Source organism: Hyperoodon ampullatus, assembly GCF_949752795.1.
Source record: "Hyperoodon ampullatus genome assembly, chromosome: 5".
NCBI classification, from domain to species: Eukaryota; Metazoa; Chordata; class Mammalia; order Artiodactyla; family Ziphiidae; genus Hyperoodon; species Hyperoodon ampullatus.
Window position 1 is genome coordinate 72,367,214 of NC_136918.1, and position 26,379 is coordinate 72,393,592.

Genomic DNA, 26,379 nt, shown 5'->3' on the forward strand with positions numbered 1-26,379 from the left:
AGTAAGAGGTGCCCTTATCAATCCGCGCCCTGCCCCCCTCCCCGAGCCATCGAGACCCTGGTCCAGAGCGACAGCCTTGGACCTGGGACTAGACGGATCCAAGACGCTAAGCCCTGGCCTCCTACAGACGGGGCTCTGCATCGTCTCTGATATGTCACCCACCATCTCCCACAAGGACAGCAGTCGGCAACGACGGCCAGGGACTTTTAACCACTCTCTAGATATGAAGAGCGGTCCTCTGCCGCCGGGCGCCTGGGATGATAATTATCCGGAGTTCGTTGGCGGGGAAGGGGACCAAGAAGCTCTTCTGCGGGATATCGGCGCTAGTGACTTCTCAAAACCCCCACGGAGCTGCCGGGCGGAATTAAGCAGCATTTTGCTGTTGCTCTTTCTTTACGTGCTTCAGGGTATTCCACTGGGCCTGGCGGGAAGCATCCCACTCATTTTACAGAGCAAAAATGTTAGCTATACAGATCAAGCTTTCTTCAGTTTTGTCTTTTGGCCCTTCAGTCTCAAATTGCTCTGGGCCCCGTTGGTTGATGCGGTTTACTTTAGGAACTTTGGTCGTCGCAAATCTTGGCTTGTCCCTACACAGTATATACTGGGACTCTTCATGATATATCTCTCCACTCAAGTGGACCATTTGCTCGGAAATACAGGTGGCAAAACCCCCGATGTGGTTGCTCTCACTGTGACATTCTTTTTGTTTGAATTCCTGGCAGCTACTCAGGACATCGCTGTGGATGGTTGGGCGTTAACTATGTTATCCCGGGAAAACGTGGGTTATGCTTCTACTTGCAATTCAGTGGGCCAAACAGCCGGTTACTTTTTGGGCAATGTTTTGTTTTTGGCCCTTGAATCTGCCGACTTTTGTAACAAATATTTGCGGTTTCAACCTCAACCCAGGGGAATCGTTACTCTTTCAGGTAGTGTATTTAATTTATTATGCTGTTAGGTTTATTGTACGTTTATGAATCCTTTTGACAGTGTGTGTGGTGTTAGAAGGAACCATTATTGAATGTACTGGAAATCATTTTATGGGAGATAATCCGAGGTAAGTTTTCTGTTCTACTAAAATGAGCTTCAGCCACAATGATTACATTAGAGCAATCATAATTGATCAGTATTCTGAAGTGAGCAGGGGAAGGCAACCCATCCAGTAAACATTGTTGTGTCATAGCAAACAAAACTCTGAGTCTAGGGATACCTTGGCACTTGCCTAATAATACTCAGATGCACATTTGTTAGAAGACTGGCTAGTGTGAAGACATGAGCCCAGCCTTATTTCAGAATTTTCCTTTCGTCTTTTGTTAGACTGAGGTTTCTAGCTCCATGTTTTCTGGTCCATTTCTACCCCTACCCTTATACCAAGAGCCCTCATCTAGCCTTCTGGTGAATGGAACAGGGTTAATTCATTTAAACATTAATGAGCAGGCTAAGTGACAGGGTTCAAAGGGCCTCCTATGATTAAAGCCAAGTCCCGCCCACAAGAAGAACTTGCCAGAGTCAGGCTTGGCATTTGCTGTTGTTGAATTACAAGATTTCATGAAATGGGTAAGTAGAGTTCCAGAATGCACAAAACACCAGGTGAAAATGCACTGAAGCAACAAAGTACAGAAAGATACAAGACAGTACATACAATGTTCAGAGTACCTGAAGCAGTCTTTGTGGGGCCTGATTTTGGAAAATGATGCTGAAAGAAAGGTTGTGACCAAATTAAAGGTTGTTGACCAAATTCTTTAGTTGCTATGAGTAAGAGTTTGAAGTTTATCCCGTAGGAAATTGGGTGTAAATTCTACAGATTTCCCCCTCTTTCTGCATGAGCACAATACAAGGCCCGGTAAGGTTTTCTTGTTCTTTGTTTTGTTTTGTTTTTTAACTTTCCTAACAACTGAGAAACAGTAAAATTACCAATATCAGGAATGACCAACACTGGGAATATAGTAGAATTCTTCATTCTGGTAGTGATGATCAGTTTAGGTGACTGTCTCTTGAAGTTTAAACAGCTAAACTTTCTCTCATTTTCCTAGTACTAGGGGATTCCCAATAGGGTAAATGTCAGGGCAAGGTGTGTGGTGAGGGAAGTTTAAGGGCTATTCATAATATTCAGGGAAGGGAGGAAGCGATTCCCAACTGTATTACTGAAATCGTATACACCCCCTCCACACCCCTACACCCTGTAAGTGACCCCCTTGCTACCTCCTCAAACTGCCAGTGAGCCACTACTACTGATGAAATAATAGTTATACTTTTCCTCAGTTGGTTTACGGCCAAAAATGGTTGAGAGATATTGCTTTGCACCTAGACAGATTTGTCTCTGAGTGTTCTGGGGTCCCACTCCTGCTATATGGATAATTCTCTGCTTACAAATACTTCATGAATGCATCGTTGCTTTTTTATGTGTCTTGCTTTTCCTTTTTTACTGGGACTGTTCATATCACCAAAAAGGGATAATAGGATGATGTGTTACTTAACATGGGAAAGTCTCAATAAAGAAATCAAGATTGAAGAGACCATGGAAACTAAATTACTAAGTAAATTAGAGCTTTCTCATAAGTGTGATAAAAGAGTGATTAATAAAATATCATTCCAGAGAATGCCATTAACTGTTCCCCTATGGGAAAATCAAAATTGTGCCACTGGATTTTTATTTACACTGATTTATTATTTTGAATAGCTGTTTGTTCTGGAATTTGAACTTTGTTCTCCAGGAAATTGTAAAAATAGCTTACTTTTTAATAAGAGTTGAAGAGTCCTGCATTTTCATTCTCCTTTGTATGACTGTACATATCACATTTATAGGTTTTTTTTTTGGAACTTAGTATAACTAAGAGTAACCAGTGGCTTTGAGGAATTTAGAGAGCACAGAAAGAATCATGAAGGAAATACAGTTGCTTAGCTAATAAATGAAGAGGCAAACATTGAGGCAGATGTTTACAAAATGAGGAAATTAAAAAGAGGCATAATTATTATTATTATTATTTTCTTTTTTTGCGGTACGCCGGCCTCTCACTGTTGTGGCCTCTCCCGTTGCGGAGCACAGGCTCCAGACACGCAGGCCCAGCAGCCACGGCTCACGGGCCCAGCCGCTCCCCAGCATGTGGGATCTTCCTGGCCCGGGGCACGAACCCGCGTCCCCTGCATCGGCAGGTGGACTCTCAACCACTGTGCCACCAGCGAAGCCCAAGACATAATTATTTTTTAAAATTCTGAAATACGTTCTGTTATTAGCACTTTGTTTTGAGTTACAGATACATAGAGATAGAATATATTGAGAAAGAACAGTTTTTGCCATCTAGAAAGCAGTAATCTAAATAGTAAATTTAGAACAGGAAGGAGAGGATGAAAACACAGTCCCTTAGAAAGAAAACCTTGATTATGCTGAGATTGGCTTTGTGGTACCTTCAGGGATACAGAACAGTCCTTAACTCGGAGGTAGCCTTTTTTTGCTCCTGCCCCCTTGGTTTTCAAGGACCTTTAGTAGCAAAAAGAGATAACCTTTTAAGCTTCAAGCAATGTGAGAGTAACCCAGTAGAACACAGAGATTAGAACATAAAGTTTTATGCCTTGAAAAGATCATATATTTCAGTTCCTCATTCTTATTGATGAGGAAACTGATCAGGAAATTCTAACTGGCTAGTTAGAGGTAGAGATAGATATACCTACAGCTTAGGTTTCCTGACTCCTTATTTGGTGTTTTTCCTCCAGTTGGTAGGAAACTAGGAAAAACTTCAAAAAAAAAAAAAAAAAAAAAAGCCTCAAAACCTGAATATAATATGTGCTGATTGGGCTTTTCTATAAGAGAAATCAGCACTCTGACTGCTGATGTCTAAAACACATCAACATGCTCCCAGAATGCCAGATGCCCAGAAGTTACAGACTAAGGGTTTCTTGTTGTGTTGTTATTTTGATTTTAAAGTGGCCCTGTCATTCATTTACTCAGCATTGAATGCCTGTTTGGTACTGGTCATGTGGTAGGTGTTACAATTTGATGAATAAAACCTGGACATTCTCTGCTTGCAAGGAATTTATAGTCTATAGTGCAGGTTTGCAAACCAAAATGATGAGTTGATGCAGGACTGTAGGTATTGGAGGGGACAGTGATGACCTGAAAAACTCATGCCCTTTTAAAGGCAGGTAGCTTCATCTCCAATAAATTGTCCTCTTGTGGCAGTAGGATCCCAGGATTGCTAGATATTATGAGTATTCAGGAGAAGCTGGAAATTCCGTTTTTATTTCCTCATTTTAAAAACATTTGCTATAATCATAAAATATGTCCTTAGGCCAGATCCAGCCTGCGAACTGGTAGTCGAGGCCTGCTCCTCTAGAAGTAGTGGTAGGGACTTCCCTGGTGGTTCAGGGGTTAAGACTCCGTGCTTCCACTGCAGGAGCGCAGGTTCGATCCCTGGTCAGGGAACTGAGATCCCATATAACACGCATGGCATGGCCAAAAAAAAGGGAAAAAAAATAGAAGCAGTGGTAACAACAATGAATAGAAGTGATTGGCATGGGAGCAGTATATTTGGGTTTTGAGACAGGGAGCAGTATAGTCTGATAGTGGAGAAGAGGGCCAAACATATTAGAGCTATGAATCTGTTTATCTATAGATAGGCCTGCACATATAGGAGTAAATCAGAGAAAAATGAAATGATGCTTTGAAAAAACAGATGCTCTAAGTATGAAGGTAATCAAACTGATGATAATAATAGTAAAAACATTATTTTTAAGACATTTATGCTTTGAGAGAGAGAGTGCTGAATTCTGACCACTAGACCACCAGGGAGACTCATGATATTCATGCTTTGAATTAGGAAGAGAGCAGGACCATTAATTCTGACTTAGTGACAAATTTCTTTGTCTTGCTTTCTGAAGCAGTACTCATTAATATATTTTACGTGATTAGAAATGCTATTTAGAATTTGGGCAGAACTAACTGACCCATTTCTAGATCAGTTATTCTTATGTAGGCTGTAATACATTCTTTAGCACCTAAATCTAGGCTTGAAACATTCCCTTACATTCTCAAAAGATAAAACTATAGAGATAGAAAACAGATCAGTAGTTGCTAGGGGTTGTGGGTAAGAAGGTTACTATAAATAAATAGCATGAAGGAGTTTTGGGGGTGTTGAAACTGTTCTGTAATGATTTGAATTTATGCATGTGTTAAAATTCATAGAACTGTACACCAAAAAATTGTTTTACTGTATAATTACTTAAGATTTCTAAAAATTTAAAAAAGGAATCCATTACCTTACAAGTTAATCCCTGGGTAAATATCATACACAGTATATGACATACAGTCCTTCAGTTTCACTCTATTTTTGCCTTGAATGGAACAAATTCATAAATCTGGTGGATCTCACATCTCAGTATAGACAAAGGAAGAAGTGAACTTCTTTTCAAATGTTGGGGCCCTAGTAGTAAAGTGAGATAGCCGGGAATACTGGGGCTACTAGATTCAGGAGAGATTAAATATCAAAAACTGGAGACCATACCCCAGAAAGAAGGTTTAAAGCCTTTTTTCTTTTTAAAACAAAGCAAAGGAGAAATGGTACTGTATGCTTTCCTTGTCCAGTAAAGAACTGTAGAATAGCTTTTGTGGATGGGGTGCATAAAAGCCAATTTACAAAATACACTGTAAACCAAAAAAGTATTTGATTTTATTTGGCATATGTCTTACTCTGAATTTCACTTCTAATTTTATTGAAATTTATTTGGAGGCCAATTAAATTAGCCTTTAGTGTGTAAATTTATCAACAAAAAAGTCAGAACCTCACTAATTACAAGCAGTCTCCTACTTTCATTTATAGTGTTCCTGAAAGCTATAATTTAATTGGAGAAAGCAAAATAGACTTACCTAATACAAGATGTTTTCCTAGAAAATTAAAAATGAAATATAGGGACTTTACTGGTAGCACAGCAGTTAAGAATCTGCCAGCCAATGCAGGGACACGGGTTCAAGCCCTGGTCCGGGAAGATCCCACATGCCGCAGAGCAATTAAGCCCATGCGCCACAACTACTGAGCCACGCACCTAGAGTCCGAGCTCCGAAACAAGAGAAGCCACCGCATTGAGAAGCCCGTGCACCGCAACGAAGAGTAGCCCCCGCTCGCCGCAATTAGAGAAAGCCCTCACGCAGCAACGAAGACGCAACGCATCCAAAAAAAAATAAATAAATAAATATATTATTTTTTTTTAATGAAAAGTATAAAACCCCTGATTCCACCTGTTCTTTTAAATACAATTTTGGATAAATGTTGCATTTTATACATCTTTTTCATTCTTTTTATTATTTCATATTTTTTAATGTGGGGTTTTTACCTTACAATGTGTATATATATATCTTATGTCACAAATACATATTTTTGTTTTTAATTTTTATTGAGGTATAGTCGATTTACAATGTTGTGTTAGTTTTAGGTGTACAGCAAAGTGAATCTGTTATACATATACATATATCCACTCTTTTTTAGATTATTTTCCCACATAAGCCATGACAGTATTGAGTAGAGTTCCCTGTGCTATACAGTAGGTTCTTACTAGTTTTCTATTTTATATATATAGCATTGGTATGTGTCAATACAAGTATGTATTTTATATGTGAGTGTGCATGCTGAAACATTTATTAAGGATGGGGTGCATATTCAAAAAGCAAGATGTTTGTTCCATTACAGAATTTCTATTTCTTGGTTTGGTGTTATCTAAGAAAAATATTTTTAATTTAATTTTTCCCCTTTACTTTTATTTATTTATTTATTTATGGCTGCATTGGGTCTTCATTGCTGCATGCGGGGTCTACTCGTTGCAGTGTGCGAGCTTCTCATTGCGGTGGCTTCTCTTGTTGCGGAGCACGGGCTCTAGGCACGCTGGCTTCAGCAGTCGTGGCATGTGGGCTCAGTAGTTGTGGCTCGCGGTCTCTAGAGCGCAGCTTTAGTAGTTGTGGCACATGGGCTTAGTTGCTCCGCGGCATGTGGGAATCTTCCCAGACCAGGGATTGAACCCATGTCCCCTGCATTGGCAGGCTGATTCTTAACCACTGTACCACCAGAGAAGTCTCCCTTCCCTTTACTTTTGAACACATGATAGCTGAAGTCCAATCATCATCAGTTAAGGCTACAGAATACATGATTCAAAACACCTAAAGATTTCTTTCTTTTTAGATATTTTATATTGTCTTGTATTTGAGACCTACATTTCTTATTCCTAGCACAGTCGTAGAACTTTTGCATTCTTAAATTTCCCATTAGTTTTTAAAAACTTTATTTAAAAGTAATTATGGATTCACAGGAGGTTGCAGAGAAATGTTTAGAGAGGTCCCATGCACTCTTCCCCTAGCATCCATTGTTAAAATCTTATTACATAACCATAGTACAATATCAAAACCAAGAAATTGACATTGGTACAATCCATAGAGCTTATTTAGATTTCACTAGTTATACATGTATTCATTTATGTGTGTATGTGTGTACCTCTGTGTAATTTTATCATGTGTAGCTTTATATAACCTCCACCACCACTATCAAAATACTCAACTGTACCATCACCACAAGACTCTTGTGTTGCCTCTTTACAGCTGTACCCATTTCCTCTTCTCTGTCCCTAATCCCTGGCAGCCACTCATCTGTTTTCCATCTTTATAATTATGTTATTTCAGAGATGTTACATAAATGAAATCATGCAGTATGTATCCTTTGGAGGTTGGCTCTTTTCACTCTGAATAATTTCTTTGAGGTTCATCCAAGTTGTTGCATGGATCAATGATTTGTTCAGTCTTATTGCTGAGAAATATTCCATTTGTTAGACATACCACAGTATATTTTACCACTCATCCATTGAAGGCAATTTGAGTAGTTTTCAGTTTTTGGCTATTGCTATGTGAAAATAAGTCTTCATTTCTTTCAGATAAATGCCCAAGAGTACAAATGCTTGTTTATGTTAAGTGCATTTTTACTTTTGAAAGCGACTGCCCAATTTTTTTCTGGAGTGGCTATGTCATTTTATCTTCCCACCAGCAATACGTGAGTGATCCAGTTTCTCTGCATCCTTGCCAGCATTTCATGTTACCATTATTTTTCATTTTAGCTATTCTCATGAACCCTGCATCTTCATGTGATAGTTTGGAATGCTCACTGTCAACTGTTTTATAAAAGTCTGAATTCAGCTTTCAGCTTACAGAAAGTGATTTAGGGGTGTCAGGATGTAGGTTGTACAAAAGCTGAATGCAAGAACCTCCTATCATAGCATCAGAGTAGAGATAATGTCATACATGTTTAATTAAAATGGATTTTGTGCTTGGCCTGAACATATTTTAAAAAATGGAAAGAGTGATTCATTTCCATCTATTCAGTGATACAGGCCCCAGATTTAGCATGAGGTGGGAGCATTGAATCTATTGGCCTCTCAGCTTCAGTCTTGCATCCTGGGCTGAGTTTAAGTCTAGTGTTTTGGGACAACAGGGATCTTGATAGTCAGACAGCTGCTTAAACTAGTGCTTGATTGAAGAAACCATTTCTTCTACCCCAGAGGAGAACCTGGCATTGTTGGAGTTAATGAAAAAGTATGTGATGTAAACATGGCACCTTCCTAAGGCGTTAGGAAAACCAAACGCTTAGGAAGCCTTCAAAATTAGCTTTGTATTTAGTCAATTTTTGCATTGCATGCTGTCTTTCAAAAATCTAATCCCCAAATAAGATACGACTATATTGTATTATAATCAAAACAGAATTTTCTGGGAGTGCTTCTCAGCATAATTTCGAGCAAATGCTTAAAAGGGGGAGATTTGTGACATAAAAGAAAATTCTGTTTCTTGCTAAGACTTAGCTGGAGACCCAGGGCCAGATACATAGTATATCTGTTTCAGTTTCTTCCATTGTGAAAGAGCAGTGGACTGATGATAGGTGTCTAAAGTCCCTTCATGCTCTAACTTGTGAAGTAGAGAAAGCTGTACTGAAAGCAAGATGAAAGGAAGGCCTGATGGTTATCTAGAACAGAAACTGAAAGTTTGTTTTCCTGCGACTTCTGAAGGACTAAAGTTCATTTCCATAGTGTGAGAGTTAGAGAGAGAACCTGGCCTGAGCCAAGGATGGTTGTATCAGACAGTGCTTCTTAATTTTTCTACCTCTTCTGATGGTGGAAGAGAATGAACCTGTACCACGAAGGGTCTGGGGGCCTGGTCCAAAGCCTTGAAAGGTTGAAATTTTTTTGAAATCTAATGTTTTATCTTTAAAATTCATGGAAATTTTGCCTTCTCTATGATATATGTTTTTCATGAAAATGTGTCTTTCTAAGTTATTGAGTAAATGAACTGTTTAGGAAGATGGACCATGTTTGGTTTGCGTACCCTATGGCATACTACCATATGGGGAGATGGGGGTGGTGAGGGGGGAATACAAGTAACCAGTTCAAAGAAGTATTCTTAAGTGTCTGTGTTCCAGACTTGGTGATTGGAGCTACAGTAAGTACCTTTTTTCTCAGGTGTATCTGTTTAGTAGGAAGACAGCCTACCTGCAGTAGGTGTTTCTGAGCATCTGGGTAGTATAATGAAGAACATTCCTTTTTTAGAGTCAGATCTGAGTTTGAATCCCACCTCTGGCACTTCCTGGTTTGTGATTCTCTTTCACTGAGTATAAAGCAGGAATAATAATGCTTGTCTTGGAGAGTGAGTTTGAGGGTTATTGCCCTGTCCTGTGTTTTGCTTTGGCATAATAAGAGCTCAGGTGCTGGCTACTATATCCTTTTTGATTACTGGTGCATTGTGACATGCTCTTAATTTTTGCACTCATTGGAGCATTAGGTAAGATCTAGTAGCCCCTTCAGAATATTTAACTTGTCTTACAGGTCTTTGCACAAAATTGTGTTTAAGAAACTTGAACATCAGCTCTGACATCTTGATCATGCATATATATGTCACAGTGCTTTTGCAGATAAAATATATAAATCAGAATCAACCAAAATGTTAATAATGAAATATTTAGATTATTCTTGTTAATAATATCTTTACATTGGTTGGTATATCAGACAATGGTTGTTCTGTAGGATCCCAGCAGTATTAATAAACAATAGCCAATAGTCTAATAATAGTATTTATGGTAATGGCGTTCATAAATCTTAATACATTTTCTGGCAGTGGTTTAAGCCTCTCTTTCTGAGCTATTACTTCATTCTTCAGTCTCTGTGAGCAATGGAAAGCCTTTGAATGAGGGCTCTGAATGACCTATTGTCACTACTTCTTTCTTTCCTACTGTTATCTTACCCTCAAAGTACAAATAAATTAGAAATAATCTTATCTGCAAACAATACTGAAACCTGTTTAACTTGTTCTTTTTTCCCTTGGTACTGGTATCAAGGAGTTTAAATTCCGATGAAGATTTTGTTCATTAAAATTGGGAGAATAGGGAATTCCCTGGCGGTCCAGTGGTTAGGACTCTGTGCTTCCACTGCAGGGGGCATGGGTTTAATCCCTGGTCGAGGAGCTAAGATCCTGCAAGCCTTGTGGCGCAGCCAAAAAAAAAAAAAAAAAAATGGGAGTGTATACTAAGCAAATTAAAAAATTTCTTTGCTGAAAGTAGTATATAACTGAAAACTTTTAATTTTCACTTAACTTTTTTTTTCACTTAACGTTTTTTAAAAATTTATTCTTATTTATTTATTTTTGGCTGTGTTGGGTCTTCGTTGCTGCGTGCAGGTTTTCTCTAGTTATGTCGAGCGGGGGCTACTCTTTGTCCCAGTGCACGGGCTTCTCATTGTGGTAGCTTCTCTTGTTGCGGAGCACGGGCTCTAGGTGCGCAAGCTTCAGTAGTTGTGGCGCATGGGCTTAGTCGCTCCATGGCATGTGGGATCTTCCTGGACCAGGGCTCAAACCCATGTACCCTGCATTGGCAGGCGGATTGTTAACCACTGCGCCACCAGGGAAGCCCCTTGTGCTGATGCTGCCAGCATCATGACAGAGGATCATACTGAGTATCGCTAGCCTGGGAAAAGATCAAAATTCAAAATTCGAAGTACAGTTTCTACTGAATGCATGTCGCTTTCACACCATCATAAAGTTGAAAAATCAAGTGAGACCTTCATAAGTCAGGGACCATCTGTATAAATTTCACATTATGGAGAAAAGAATTCACCTCAGAATACAAATTTCTATGTGTTTGAAGCAGTTTAGCGTCTTTAATTTGCAAAATTTGAATAGCAGAGCCTTGTTTTTGGTTAGGCTGTGGAGACTACATAATTAGCCAATTCTAATAGATTCTTAATTCAACATTAATTTTAAAGTCTTTATATAGGCACTGTGAAATAATGGAAGGAGTATGAATCTCAAATTCAGAAGATTTAGGTTCAAGTTCTGCCTGTTAATAACTTGACTTTTGGCAAAGGTTTAAATATTCTGAGCTTTTCCTTGTCTCTGCATAGTATAATAATGCCTACTTTGCCTGTCTCACGTGTTTACTACAAAACTCAAATGAAATAACTTATAAGAAAGGAACATTTACATACTAAGGTGAATTTGGTCTATGCATGAGGGAAGTTGATCTAAATGAATGATGCTGTCTGCCTCCATCGTAAGTGAGAGTTAAGCTGTAGTGACCCAGCACAGCAGCCGAGCAAGACTGAATACAGAGGGAAACCCTGACTCAAGAATGGTAGACCTTTTTTTGGAAAAAGGCGACTAGGCTTCATGAACAGTTAGTTATGCTGCATGAGCAATAAAATAAAAAGCAAACACATTTAAAACTGAATATGATTTTAGAATGTTAGAGCTAGAAAACATCTGGGATTTTCTGGGGAACTCATAGATGAAGCAACTGAGGGTTATCCACTAAGTTTTGGATTTTTAAAAAATAAATTTTATTAGAATAATGAAAAATAATACATGCAGATAACCATAGGATACGCACACAGGAATTAAAGGTAAATTTTATACTTTTCAATATGAAACAAAGTACATATCTCATGGAGATATATTTCTAGAAATGCCATGAAACAATAGAGTAATAGTCTTGAAAATGAAAAGTATTGGAACATGTTATAGGAATTACTAAATAATAAAAAGGTTCAACTCCATTACATGTAGCATAAAATACAGGTATTGGAGAAAGTTTTATAGAGACAAAATAAGATGCATTTCTTAGGGTGGTTAAGGAGACACAGGTTTTTGAAATCAGTTGTATGAGGCACTGACTTAAAATGTAACATCAGGCAATGTAACCTCTCAGCCTGTTTCTTCATCTGAAGATTGGGGCTAGTAATAACTTCCCCTGTTGTACTGTTGTAGTAAAGGAAATGATATATGTAAGATGCTTAGCACATTTATGGCACATGGTATGCACTCAAGAAATGGTGCCTCTATTATTACTATTATTTTTAGCTGTTATGCAGAATCTTCCAGGACATTATTCACTCCCTCCGCTTAATTTGTTTGCAATAAGGGCTAACGGCCCAGGCATCTTTCACTGAAACAACCCAAATAGTACTCTTCATGTGTCTTTTTTGTGCATCTACAAGTACGAGAAAATTACTTATGTATCATAGTATTGAAAGAGAAGGTTATTCTTAAACAGATTAAAAACAAAGTTTAAAAACAAAAGGCAGAAAATCTAATGTAAATGATCATCTGTTGTTTAAGTTGTCAAAATTTAATAAAGAACTGAAATGGTTTAAGTGCTTAAGAAGCATGACTTAAGATGGATCTTATGGGATATGAAGATCATCTCCTGCCCTTAAGCAGTTTCCTTGAATAAAATGACACAGCAGATGTCACAGTTTGGTAACTTTTATTTCATTCGACCCACTAAACCCTTCCCTTTTTCCTTGTTAAGTATCACTGTCTATGTAATGTATGTTTAACAGAGACAGGACTGTCTTATTCATCTGGTGTGCCTCATCTGGTGCCTTGAACATGACAAGCCCTATGTGTTCTTTTTTTTTTTTTAACAGATTTTAGTTGAGGAAAAGTTGTGTACAGAATTATTTAGTATCAATGAAGATATGTTATTTCAAAGGTTAATTATAGATTTAAAACATTTTTAATTTCAGACTTCCTTTTCTTCTGGGGAACTGTATTTTTGATAACAACAACTTTAGTTGCCCTTCTGAAAAAAGAAAACAAAGAAGTATCAGTAGGAAAAGAAGAAACCGAAGGGATCACAGATACTTACAAGCTGCTTTTTGCAATTATAAAAATGCCTGCAGTTCTGACATTTTGCCTTCTGATTCTAACTGCAAAGGTAAGAGATTTATAAAGCAAATTCCTCATTCTGTTACAATTAACAATATCATGGAATACTTCTGTTGCCTTTTCGTAAGTCCCTTTCCAGTAATATTAGAATTTAACAATAAAAACTAATATACTTTGTTTATTAAATGTGTTTTAAAAGGTGTGATGATATCAAATCGAACATAACTTCAAAGTAAGCTAAATGTCTTAAGATCTTGAAAAAAATTATGGCAGTTTGAAGTACTTCTAATAAATGTGAGTTTTTAAATGAATGATATTAATGCTTGGAATGGAAATGAATACCTTAAAAAAATAATAGCTCTCCACTGTTAGAATGAGTATATACCTAATGTCAAAGGTATTAAAATTATTTACTTAGAATGTAATTTACAAAGATATGGAAATGTATGATTATTAGAAGTCCATTTAAAAATCAGTTGGATAATTTTAAAATGTTAGAAGGAAATATACTATCAAATAAAGGGGGGTTTTGGTTACTTTTTAAGAATTCTGTATGTTTTCTGTATTAAGTTGTCTTAATTTTATAGTTCTAAAACATTTTAAAGAGATTATGTTAGAAGAAAGGTAAGTATATTTTGTTATAGTGAACTATTGCTAGTATTGGAATTAATATCCTAAAATATAAAATCAGTTATAGGATTTTCATATTATATTTAAACCTATCAACATAAACACTTTCACAGCTATCTTTTGATAACCCTAATGTAAAAATTACAGCCTCATTGTTTTGAAGTACTGAATTTTTCCTCCTCTCTAAGGATAAGGAGGGTTAAATTTTTAGGAAATGTTAGGAAGGTTTAAACTTAAGGTTCAACTTTAGAAATGCTAAAAGTTTCAAGGAAGATAATAGTATTATCTAATTATATCATTTAGAGATAACCATTGGTAACATTTTTGGTATATTTCCCTCCAGCCTCCTTTTTTCCCCTATGTATGTATGTGTGTGCATGCACATGTGTGTACATAAACTTGATATATATAATTAATACATTAATTATAATTAAGAATTAATATTAATATATTTATATACACACAAATACTTTAAAAGTGGAATTGGATCATACTGTGTATAATTTTTTATTTTGTTATTGCCTTATTCCATATTCCTGTATCATTAAATAATATTTTATAATATACTTTTTAATAGCTATAAATTGTCACAGTATATAAATTTGCCATAATGTACTCATTTTTCTATTGTTGTATATTTAATTTGCCATGTATTTTAATTATAAAAATGCACTAGTGAATATTTTTGTGTGTAACTCTTTGGTGTTCTGAATATTTCCTTCCAATAGATTCTTAAGTGAGCAATTAATGGATCAGTGAATATGATGGTTAAATTGCTTTTTAAAAGATTTTAATAATAAATTATACTGTCACCAGCAATGTATAAGGAGTTGCTTCAAATACAGAGTCTAGAATCCCATGTTCCCCCTGTAGAGTAAACCTCACCAAAAGTAACATCTCTCCTAACTTAACACCATAGATTAGTTTTCCCTGCTTTTGAGTTTTATATAAATGGAATATCCAGTATGTATTCTTATGTCTAGCTCTTGTACTCTTTCACTCAACATCATGTTTGTATAATTTATCCATATTGTTATTTATAGCAATAGTTTGTTCATCTCATTGCTTATAAATGCCATTGTATGAATATGCCACAATTTATCCATTCTATCAGCAAATGTTTAGGTTATTTCTACTTTTGGACTATTATTAATAGCGCTTCTATGAACTTTCTTGTAAATTACTTTTGGGGAACATAGGTGGACATTTCTGATGGGTAAACACCTGGGAGTAGAATTGCTGTTCATTAAGAAAAGCATAGTATATACTGCCAAACAGTGTTCCAAAGTCATTGTTCCAATTTTCTCCACCACCAGCACTGTAAGGGAGTTCTAATCACTACGCAGCCTTGAAACCACATGTATTGTCTTTTCAATTTTAACCTTTCTGGTGAGTGTGTAGTGGCATCTCATTATAGTTATAATTTGCATTTCCCTGATGACTAAAGAAGTTGAGCATCTTCTCGTATGATTATTGGCCATTTGAATATCCAGAGTTACCCTTCTCTTTAAATTTGTAGAATTTTTATTTTTTATATATCCTGGATATGAGTTTTTTTTGTTAGATATGTGTATTACAAATATCTCCTGTACCACTTTTAAGACAGAGTAAATGTTGAAGTCAGTTTGTATATCTAATGTTTACAAAGAGAATGTGTTAAGTATAAGTGAAATTCTTTTCTGGACTTAAATGAAATATCTCTGACCTTTAATTTTTTATGTGAAATTTGCTCTTTGGCTCCATTCCGAGAAGTTAAAGTATTTAAAGTAATATTTATCATTAAAATTTTTTTTTATTTGTATATTTTCACACTTACTGAAAATTTACTTGTATAGTTGAAAGAATGTCATATATGTTTATCTAAATTCTGTGATTTTTAACATTTAGCTCCACTTTCTTTATTCTGTAAATTGTGCTATTTTACATATTTCTTATGAAGTATTTGAGAGTAGTTTGTACATATCATGTCCCTTTATCCATAAATACCTTAAGTATGTATCTCCTAAAAACAAGGACTTTCTTTTACAAAGCCACAACTTAATAAAAAATTAGGAAATTTAAATTGATATAGTACTATTTTCTAATCACAGTGCATATCCAGATTTCACCAGTTGTCCCCAGAGCAGCCTTTATAACTTTATTTTTTCCTGGTCAGGGATCCAGTTCAGGATCACACATTGCATTTAGTTAGTATGAGCATTTCTTTGTCCTTCATGACCTGGACACTTTAAAAAACAAATTTTATTATTTTATTTTATTGGCATATAGTTGATTTACAATGTTTTGTTTCAGGTGTACAGCAGAGTGATTCAGTTATACATATACAATATATTTATTCTTTTTTAGATTCTTTTCTCATATAGGTTATCACAGAATATTGAGTAGAGTCCCCTGTGCTATATAATAGGTCCTTGTTGGTTATCTACCTTATACATAGTAGTATGTGGTGACCTGGACACTTCTAAAGAAGACAGACTAGTTATTCTGTAGAATGGCCTTCCATTTATGGTTGTCTAATGTTTCTTCATGTTTAGGTTCGTGCTGTGTATTTATGTCAGAAATATCACAGAAATAATACTGTGACATCTTCAGGGAATTATATCAGGAGCCATATCATGTCCCTTTATCCATTAATTATTGTTGTTAACCTTGATTACCTTGTTAATCCATTGCAAAGTTACTATTTTTCCTTTTGTAATTAAAAACTAATTTGTGGGGAAATACTTTGAGACTATCTAAATATCTTATTTCACCTCAAACTTTTACCCACTACTTTTAGCATTCTTATTTGTTTTTGCTGTTTTTAAGAATTAACCTAGGGCTTCCCTGGTGGCGCAGTGGTTGAGATTCTGCCTGCCGATGCAGGGGACGCGGGTTCGTGCCCCGGTCCGGGAAGATCCCACATGCCGCGGAACGGCTAGGCCTGTGAGCCATGGCCGCTGAGCCTGCGTGTCCGGAGCCTGTGCTCCGCAACGGGAGAGGCCACAGCAGTGAGATGCCCGCGTACCGCAAACAAACAAACAAAAAAGAATTAACCTAACTATACCTTTTCTTACCCCTCATTTAACTCAACCTCTTAGATATAATGTTTTCTCAGAATTATTTTTGAAAAGCTAGATGACATTTTGGAAATTTTGTTGTCAGTCAGAAATCATCAAAAATGTGTATGGTTTGTAGCAATGATGCTTCATTTTAACCAGATTTATTTGGAGTCAAAGGCTTTTCTTTTAAACTTAAAATATACATATCAGTAGGTTTGGACTTGGACACTGTTTATTGTAAGATATAGAACTTTTTGAAATGGAATTTAGTTGTAATTAAAATTACAGTTCCTAAGAGTGCTGAATTTTCACTTGTTTTTACTTCGTATTGTTAGTAGACCATAAGGGCAAAGTGTGCCTCCGTAACTTGATTGTTGTACCAGATATAATAATATGATACTTACTTGTAACTGGCATGGGTCAATAATGAGACTGAGGTTCTTAAATTACTTACATATGCTTGGAGAAAAATATTTCATAAGTCACAAATTAAAATATTTTTTTGTTTTTATATTGCAGATTGGTTTTTCAGCAGCAGATGCAGTAACAGGACTGAAATTGGTAGAAGAGGGAGTACCCAAAGAACATTTAGCCTTATTGGCAGTTCCAATGGTTCCTTTGCAAATAATATTGCCTCTGATTATCAGCAAATATACTGCAGGTCCCCAGCCACTAAACATATTTTACAAAGCCATGCCCTACAGGTAAAAATGAAATGAAACCTTACTAAATAAGAGAGGTTAAAAGAGTGGTCATCAGTATCACTAATATCTGTGTATAGAGTGTATATGGGAAAAGGCTTGAAAAACATCTTTAACTTCAGTATCATTTATATGCACTTTTATCTCTTTTTAACTTCCTAACAGGTTTTAGATACAGGCTTCTTTCATATGGTAGGCACACAGATTTCTGTTTTTGTTATTGTTTTTTAACCTAAAATGGAGGTCAGCTCCAACTTTCTTTCTTTTTCTATAGATTATTGCTTGGATTAGAATATGCTCTACTGGTCTGGTGGACTCCTAAAGTAGAACATCAAGGGGGATTCCCTATATATTACTATATTATAGTGCTGCTCAGTTATGCATTACATCAGGTAAGCTTGCCATGGTTTTTCCCAGGAAGTAAACTGTCCTATGTAAAATAAAGACGAAGTTCTTCTACAATTGCCTTAAAATAATGATAATAAATTTAAAGATTTAAGCATGAATCTGTTTCTGAAGAAATTATTTGACAGTGAACTTTAAACCTTGTGGATTTTATTTTTTTTATATTTTTATTTTTTGGATTTTATTTTAATGAGTTTTATTCATAGAAAGAGAGTTTCTTCTTCATTCACTTCATTTTTTTTTCTTTTGTTCATTCAACAAATATTTGTTACATTTCAGAATTTATTCCAAAGTTAGTTAGGAATTCTACCCTTGCTAAGTATCCCTCAGTTCATCCCTAGATTTGGATTCTTTCCTTCTTCTAGTACCGATATTTTCTTTTTTCTGAAAGTATTGAGAAATAATGACAGCTTCTAGATTATACATCCCAGGTTTTTGGTTTAGATTCTGTATTAAATTTTTCTTTCTTTCTTTCTTTCTTTCTTTCTTTCTTTCTTTCTTTCTTTCTTTCTTTTTCTTTCTTCTCTTCCTTCCTTCCTTTCTTTCTTTCTTCCTTTCTCTTTCTCTCTTTGTCTCTTTCTCTCTTTCTTTCCTTCCTTTCCTTCCATTCCTTTCATTTCTTTCTTCCCTCCCTGACCTGGGATTGAACCCAGGCCCTTGGCAGGAAAGCATGGAGTCTTAACCACTGGACCACCAGGGAATTCCCTGTATTAAAAATTATGACTTAGTCTTTGTGGTTTTGGAAGCTGGGTGTTAATCTGCTTTTTTTTCTTTATTAAATGTGTTTGTAATCCCCAAAAGAACTGATCTCCACTTTTCCATAGTCTCACCCAAGCTGCTGTTGCAGAGTGGGTTTTTCTTTCCCTGGGAATAAATGGTTCAAATAAATGGCAGATGCCCAGTAGTAACCTTTTGGACTCACTTGCAGTTATTGCTAATGTGTGTTTCAGATTCACTTTGAATTTTTCTATAGTACCTAGTTTAAACTCTGAAAATTATATTTACCAACTCCTCACTGTTTTTAACTGAAACCTAAAAACATGGCTACCAGGTAACCTCAGTAAGTTTTTGCATACATTTATATCATTTAGGAGAATTCTGTAGTGGATCATGTCTGACTAGCTGTATGTAAAAACATTGAGGCTAAGGTGTCAAATATAATTTTTTTTCTGTTTTGCACATAGTTAATGCTAGGTGCCAAATTGAAGTTAAAAGAAGTAGTTTAGCTTAGTAATGCTTCACTTCTTGAGTTAAGTAAAGAAAAATATGATGTAGTTGTCCAAAAATCATTTGTTTGGCTTTGGATTTCATTAGAGAATTTTCCAAAGTGTAGTCATCGAAACTCAGAAAACCAGATGCTTTGTGGTAAAAAAAATTACAAGGCCAAGTAAATTTGAGAAATGATACCTGACATCACCCCTCTTTATGTAGCATCTTAATCATTCCTTTAACAAATATTAAGTGAATACACCTATTCCATGCCAGGAACCATTGTAAGTACTAAAATAAAACAGTGAATAAATCATGCCAGAATCCCTACCCTTAAGGAGTTTATATTCTAAAGGCTTTCAGGAGGCCTACAGTCTAATTTTGTGTAACTTAGTGTTTCTCAGTCTTATTTGACTTTGGAACTCCTTTTTCTATGAACATCCCATGGAACAGTATTCAAAGGAATTCTATTTTAGAAACATGGGTTGTTTTCATGTTCCTAAATGAAGGGTTAATTCTTGCCTCTCAAGGAGATTTTTCTCTTCAGTTTGTCACATAAATTTTGAATTATATATAAGAAAATTATATACATATAATTATATATTCATATTCCCTTTGAATATTTGAGTGCTTATATGTATAATACATATATACTATACACATATGGTACATTTAGGTATAGTATAAATATAGTGTTTTACTTATTACTATATGGATCTTTCAGTACTACCTCATCTGTCATTCTCAGTTGAGCCTTCCTTGACTACTTGTGATAAAATTAATCTCCCATATATTTAGGCCCTGATAGCACAATGTGTGTACTTCTTTTTTCAATACTTACCACATTTCATCATAATTATTTATTCCCTATTTTCCCAGCTTAGCATGAATTCTGCTAGGGCACAGAAGGACTGTGTCTTATTCATCTTTGTATTGCCATGACCAGGACATAAAGCCTGGCTTGTAGTAGGTGCTCAATAAATGTTTGTTGATTGAGTTTAATAAGGGTCATGAAAATTAATTTTCTGGTTTATGCTTTCAATGTTCTTAATTTAGACCATAGCTTTTTAAAGTCTAATTGTACTGAAGATGTTTTACATTTTCCCTGTAGGTTACATTGTATAGCATGTATGTTTCCATAATGGCTTTCAATGCGAAGGTTAGTGATCCACTTATTGGCGGAACATATATGACCCTTTTAAATACTGTGTCCAACCTGGGAGGAAACTGGCCTTCTACGGTAGCTCTTTGGCTGGTAGATCCCCTCACAGTGAAAGAGTGTGTAGGAGCATCAAACCAGAATTGCCAAACACATGATGCTGTTGAGGTAAGTATGTTGCAATTTTAGATAATGTTAAGGTAGTATTAAGATATTAATTTCCTTGTTTTTGACTCTATAAGTACTACATCTTTTTAAAATCGTATCTGCCCATAGTTTCTAATAGTTTTTTCTTTCCCATCATAACTGAGGGTATAAACACACTCACATCAGTAAGTGAAGCTCACTTGAAGTTGCTTCTCAGCAAGGGAGGAGCAGTCTCCCTCTCCTTCACCTTGTGTACCATTGTCCTTATACACTAGGCATTTAATAAATGCATGATTAATAGCTAAGGTATATAATGATAGAAGAAGGAGAATTCCATTGGCTATTCATATAACAAATGGTGGTAAAACTGAATGGTTAGTAGTTTGTTGATAAATTATTTCAAAGTAACATTAACCCACTTCTAGAGTAAATTCCTTGGAAATTTCCTCACATTTCCAAATATGAAAAGCTGTATCTTAAAAATGAATATTGTTTACAGCAAGAGCTGAAAATTGTTTTTAATACCGTTAGTAGCATTAGAGAGGTTAAGATACATTAACTTGTTTTGTCACTTGGAGTGAATGAAATGTTTTAACAAAAGTATATTTTGATTAATCCTTTAAATAACAAAGTAGAAACATGTAAATTGCTGAATAATTCCATTTTGAAATTGTGGAGTATTTATTGATATTATAATTTTATTTTTACAGCTTTGCAAAAAACTCGGTGGCTCATGTGTTACAGCACTGGATGGTTATTATGTGGAGTCCATTATTTGTGTTTTTATTGGATTTGGTTGGTGGTTCTTTCTTGGTCCAAAACTTAAAAAGTTACAGGATGAAGGACCATCTTCATGGAAGTGCAAAAGAAGCAAGTAATGCATTCACTACTGGACATTCTAGAAAGGTAACTCTAGTTTAGTTTTAACTCAGAGAGTTATGGTAATCAGTGTACAGGAGTATAAAATATTATTTTAAACAGGAAATTATTAATATAAAATGCCAAATGGTTAAAAATATAGAGACCTCTCTGTATATTTAAATATACTTTTCCTTGCCTTGTCAATGTATTTAAAGTTTACTTAAGGTCAGGAAATTGGTACTAAAACAACTTTTCTGATCTTGTTATTTGATTTATGTATTTTTTATTTACTGACCAAAGCGTGTTTTAAGCTGCAATGCAGTAGTCATGGGTGGTAACCATGCAGTCAAGTATTGTTACCAGTACCTATCATTGAGCTATATTAAAAAGTTTGGTAAAATATATTAAATGGAACAGAGCTTGATATTCAGGTACTAACTACAACTAGTTTGGCCTTGTTGGCAGTTAAATCTTATTTTGAATTGTAAATTGGTTAAATTTTATGTGGAATTTGTTGAGAAGAGAATATAAACTACTGAAATACCATTTTAGTTTTAATTTTTCTGACCATAACCACATTGTGTTAATGAATCTGTGTTAAAAAGACCATTTTAAATGTATTTCCTGCTTTTGTAAGCATTAAAGATTTATAGGAAGATTATTCAAGCTATTTTTTATAAAATGAAAGCTATGACTTTTATTGGTTCCCCTCCCCCTTCCCCCTTTTGGAAGATATTTTGATTCCTTGTTAATTTTACCCTAAAGCTTACATATGGTTTTTTGTCCTAAGTGCTTCATGTCACATGGACAGCTCACAAGTGGTTCAAATTTAATGTTGTATGTATGTTCATGGCAAAGTTTTGAAAATAAAAATTAAACATTTTTCTTCAAGTAGTTTTCTTTTTATTATTGAGAGAAAAACAGTAAAACTTACTGATAAAGAGAATTTTAAATGAATAATAGTGTAATTTTAGAAACTGTTTTGAAGAGAGAGACAAAGACATTTTGTGCCTTTGACAAATAATGGGTTGGAAAAAGATTTCTTAATTAAGCACTGTACTAATGAGAAAAGCTCTCACAATTATACCGAATCAGGTACTGTTTCCTCTTATTAAAACACAACCTTCTGTTTGTAAACTATAGTTTCTAGTGGAGAATTGCTATCCCAGGAGAATTAAGCTTTTGAGTACTTTAGCAATTTCCAACATATTATGTGTACCTGGTAATAAGGTTCTTTGCATATTTTGTGTTGTATGGTACTCCGACTCTTTAGAGATTACATAAAGCCTTCAAAAGTTAAATAAAAAGAGATATTAAGTTGACTCTTATTTATTTTTTTAACATCTTTATTGGAGTATAATTGCTTTACAATGGTGTGTTAGTTTCTGCTTTATAACAAAAGTGAATCAGTTATACATATACATATGTCCCCATATCAGTTGACTCTTATTTAATAATTACTATCTTTGTGGGAAAATACATACTAATGTTTGATTTTGTTAATTTTATAACATAGGTTGAATTTTAGAGTGGGGTTTTTATAAGTAATGGAGGGTAAAATGGGTGGGAGAAAATGGCACTCAGCATCTGAAGAAAGATAGAGGCAGTGGCTTCTAGAACTCATGCAGTGCCATTGGAAAGCCTGTGTTGGGCATCGCTGTCAGATCCTGAAGAATCACCTGGAAAATCGTCCTAGAGACATACCAAACCATAGACTACGGTACTTTGTCACGTGTGTTGTCCTTTGTCATGTATTATAATCAAAATGTTTACTTTAATAAAGAAAACCCACTATCATATGTGAAATGTATTTTGATTTTTTTTTTTTTTTTTTTTTGCGATACGCGGGCCTCTCACTGTCATGGCCTCTCCCCTTGCGGAGCATAGGCTCCGGACGCGCAGCCTCAGCGGCCATGGCTCACGGGCCCTGCCGCTCTGCGGCACATGGGATCTTCCCGGACCGGGGCACGAACCCGTGTCCCCTGCATCGGCAGGCGGACTCTCAACAACTGCACCACCAGGGAGGCCCTGTATTTTGATTTTTAACTTTTGGATTAAGAAGCTCACATTGCCATAATTACCTTTATATTTTCCCCATGTTATTACAAATTATACATACTTTCAAACGTACTTTAAGTTTATAAATCATTGATGACTTGAAGTTTTAAAATGTATTTTAAGCCTTAACTGTAAGGTGAAAGCCATTTCATTCATTGCACTTGCTCTAGAAATGAACACTTGCTTTGAATTGTAGTCATTTGGTTATTTGGATACATGCTTGTAAGGTTTGCCAAAAAAATGACTTGTTAATATCAATGTTGCATACACTGATCACTGATGGCATCTTATAAATGATCTACCTGAATGTGAGGATCTGTTGTAAATCTGCTAGAAAACACTGCCTATTTTTGCATGTGTTTTTCCTTACTGACAGATCCTGATAAACTCTACCCTCAAGTATGAACATTAACTACTCCAGTTAATGAATTATATATTTACTGGCTAATATTGAATATAAATACATATATACATTTATAAATACATATATATATATATATATATATACATCTCTTTATATCAGTATTTCCATTTGCACATTGGTTGCAACCCGTTTAAATCAAAAAATGAGTTTGAAAAGCTCTTATAAGATTAGCTAAGATTAGCTGAGACTAAAACTAAAAACTCCTTGGACTTCCCTGGTGGCCTAGTGGTTAGGATTCTGGGCTTTCACAGTGGTTGCCTGGGTTCAATCCCTGATCAGGGAAGATCCCGCAAGCTGCGTGGTACTCCTTTGTAAATATTTTAATTTTGCCTGATGAATCAAAAAATTTGTTCAACACCTGAAATAGATTTCTCTATTTTTTATTTTTATTAAAAAAATTTTTTTTTAATTTATTTTTTTGGCCATGCAGCACAGCATGTGGGATCTTAGTTCCCTGACCAGGGACAGTGGGAACTATAGTGGGAGCTGTAGGGAGCTCCCCTACAGTGGGAGCTCAAAGTCTTAACCACTGGACCGGAAGGGAAGTCCCTAATTCTCTATTTTTAAAAATAATAAACCTTTGAGAGAATTCCCTGGTGGTCCAGTGGTTAGGACTCTGCGCTTTCACTGCGGAGGGCCTGGGTTCAATCCCTGGTTGGGGAACTAGTATCCTGTAAGCTGCGCAGCACGCCCCCCCCAAAAAAAAAAATTAAACCTTTGAAATCTAAACCTATTGTTTGATTTCATCCTTTTATGACAAGGGTTTTTATACTAAACAGTTGTCATTGGAGCCTTGAAACCCCTGTACTACTTGCAAAACTCTGGATATGCAATTTTTAATTTTTCTGGAGAGAGTTCTTATTAAAATATTAAATGGTCTGTGATCCAAAAAGATGTAAAAGCTATGGCCTTATTGAATATGGGCTGTACTGTGAATTTTAAACATGTATTTGATACAATAGTTGTAAAACTAATTGTTTAAAGCATTCTGAAAACAATGTTAAAAGAAAAATCTATGCTGAAAACTAGAAAATCTCTGTGTTTGTAGTACTGAACTTGAATCTTGAAGGGATTAGAGCAGATAAGACATTACTGGTGAAAGAGGGACATAAGGGTGAACGGTATTCCACAAAAGACATATCTTAGTCATTAAATCCTTTCCCTCCTATAAACAACTTATATTTTGCCTTGTTAACATACCCCCCCAAAAAGTATGTTATTTTGTATTAAATGGTTGAGATCATTATTTAATATAACACAAGACCAGATTTGTTTTTGTATTTTGGGGGTAATGTCTTTTCATGTATTTGAAATAATGAGTAAAACTATATAACTCAGACCCTGCTAAAAGTAAAGAACCAAACTGTTGGGAACATTCCATGCAGATTTCCAAAATGTATTTTACTTTAGTATTACAGAAAGAAAATAAATTTAAAAAATAATTTCATAATAAATAGGATTAATATATTTAACAGCCATTTTAGTTACAGAAGGGAAGGTAATATAGTGCCTTGTAACTACTTTTTTTTTTTTTAAACCAATGTCTTTGGTAGGTAGTAAGGCATAATTATTTGATTTTCTCTTAGAAGATTTAAAGTATCTATAATAGGTACTTTTCCACTTCAGTTTAATCTCTGCCTGATTTGACAGTGCCAATTTTTTTTTTTTTTTTTCTTTTGCGTTATGCAGGCCTCACTGTTGTGGCCTCTCCCGTTGCGGAGCACAGGCTCCGGACGCGCAGGCTCAGCGACCATGGCTCACGGGCCCAGCCGCTCCGTGGCACGTGGGATCTTCCCGGACCAGGGCACGAACCCGTGTCCCCTGCATCGGCAGGCGGACTCCCAACCACTGCGCCACCAGGGAAGCCCTGCTGGGTATAGTTTAAAAGATCATCTTAAAATATCAGCAATATTAATTTGCATAGTTTATAAGAAGTCTTGAAGCATAGACAAAAATGTTGCTACATTTTAATAGTTTTTTGTCAATATAGACATAACTTTTTATAACAATTTAGTGTTAAGAATAATGAGTAAACAGTGTGATAGAAATGAACAAGTTTTTGGTATAATTCTTAGGGAGTTATCCTAAGTTTCTAAAATTTAGCACCTTAGTTACAATTAAATCAGTCAATATAAAATATGAGTATTAAAGACTTCTTATTTTCATCAAAATGACTTTATCTTTTTTTTTTTTTTCCTTTGGCCGTGCTGTGTGGCATGCAGTAATTCTTAATTCCCTGACCAGGAATCAAACCTGTAACCCCCTGCATTGGGAGTGTGGAGTCTTAATCAATGGACCGCCAGGGAAGTCCCCAGAATGACTTTAAATGTTGGGAAAAGTTTACTTTTTATAACCTTATAGTTAATGAAATTGAAATTTTTTTATCACATGCAACTATACAATTAGGAAAATATAAAGTTGGGAAATTTGATTAATTTAAAAAGTTAGTTTGGCATATCTGATAAATTGATAGATTACCACTGTCAAGTTTTATTGGTGAGTCTATTATCTATTGTGTCCTCAGATAGAGCCTTTGCAAGGATTAGTGTAAAACTGAAAAAAATACTCAATGT

At 35.5% G+C, this 26,379-nt stretch overlaps 1 protein-coding gene across 1 annotated transcript; it reads left to right on the forward strand.

Moving 5' to 3' along the window:
* Positions 1-151: 151 nt before the first annotated feature.
* Positions 152-21,341, forward strand: SLC33A1 (solute carrier family 33 member 1; the record flags this gene model as incomplete). The annotated part of the gene is made up of 6 exons (XM_079705406.1): positions 152-926; positions 13,030-13,220; positions 17,362-17,546; positions 17,818-17,935; positions 20,269-20,484; positions 21,174-21,341. The coding sequence occupies 6 exons, from the start codon at positions 152-154 to the stop codon at positions 21,339-21,341; spliced, it is 1,653 nt and encodes a 550-aa protein (XP_079561532.1).
* Positions 21,342-26,379: the final 5,038 nt, after the last annotated feature.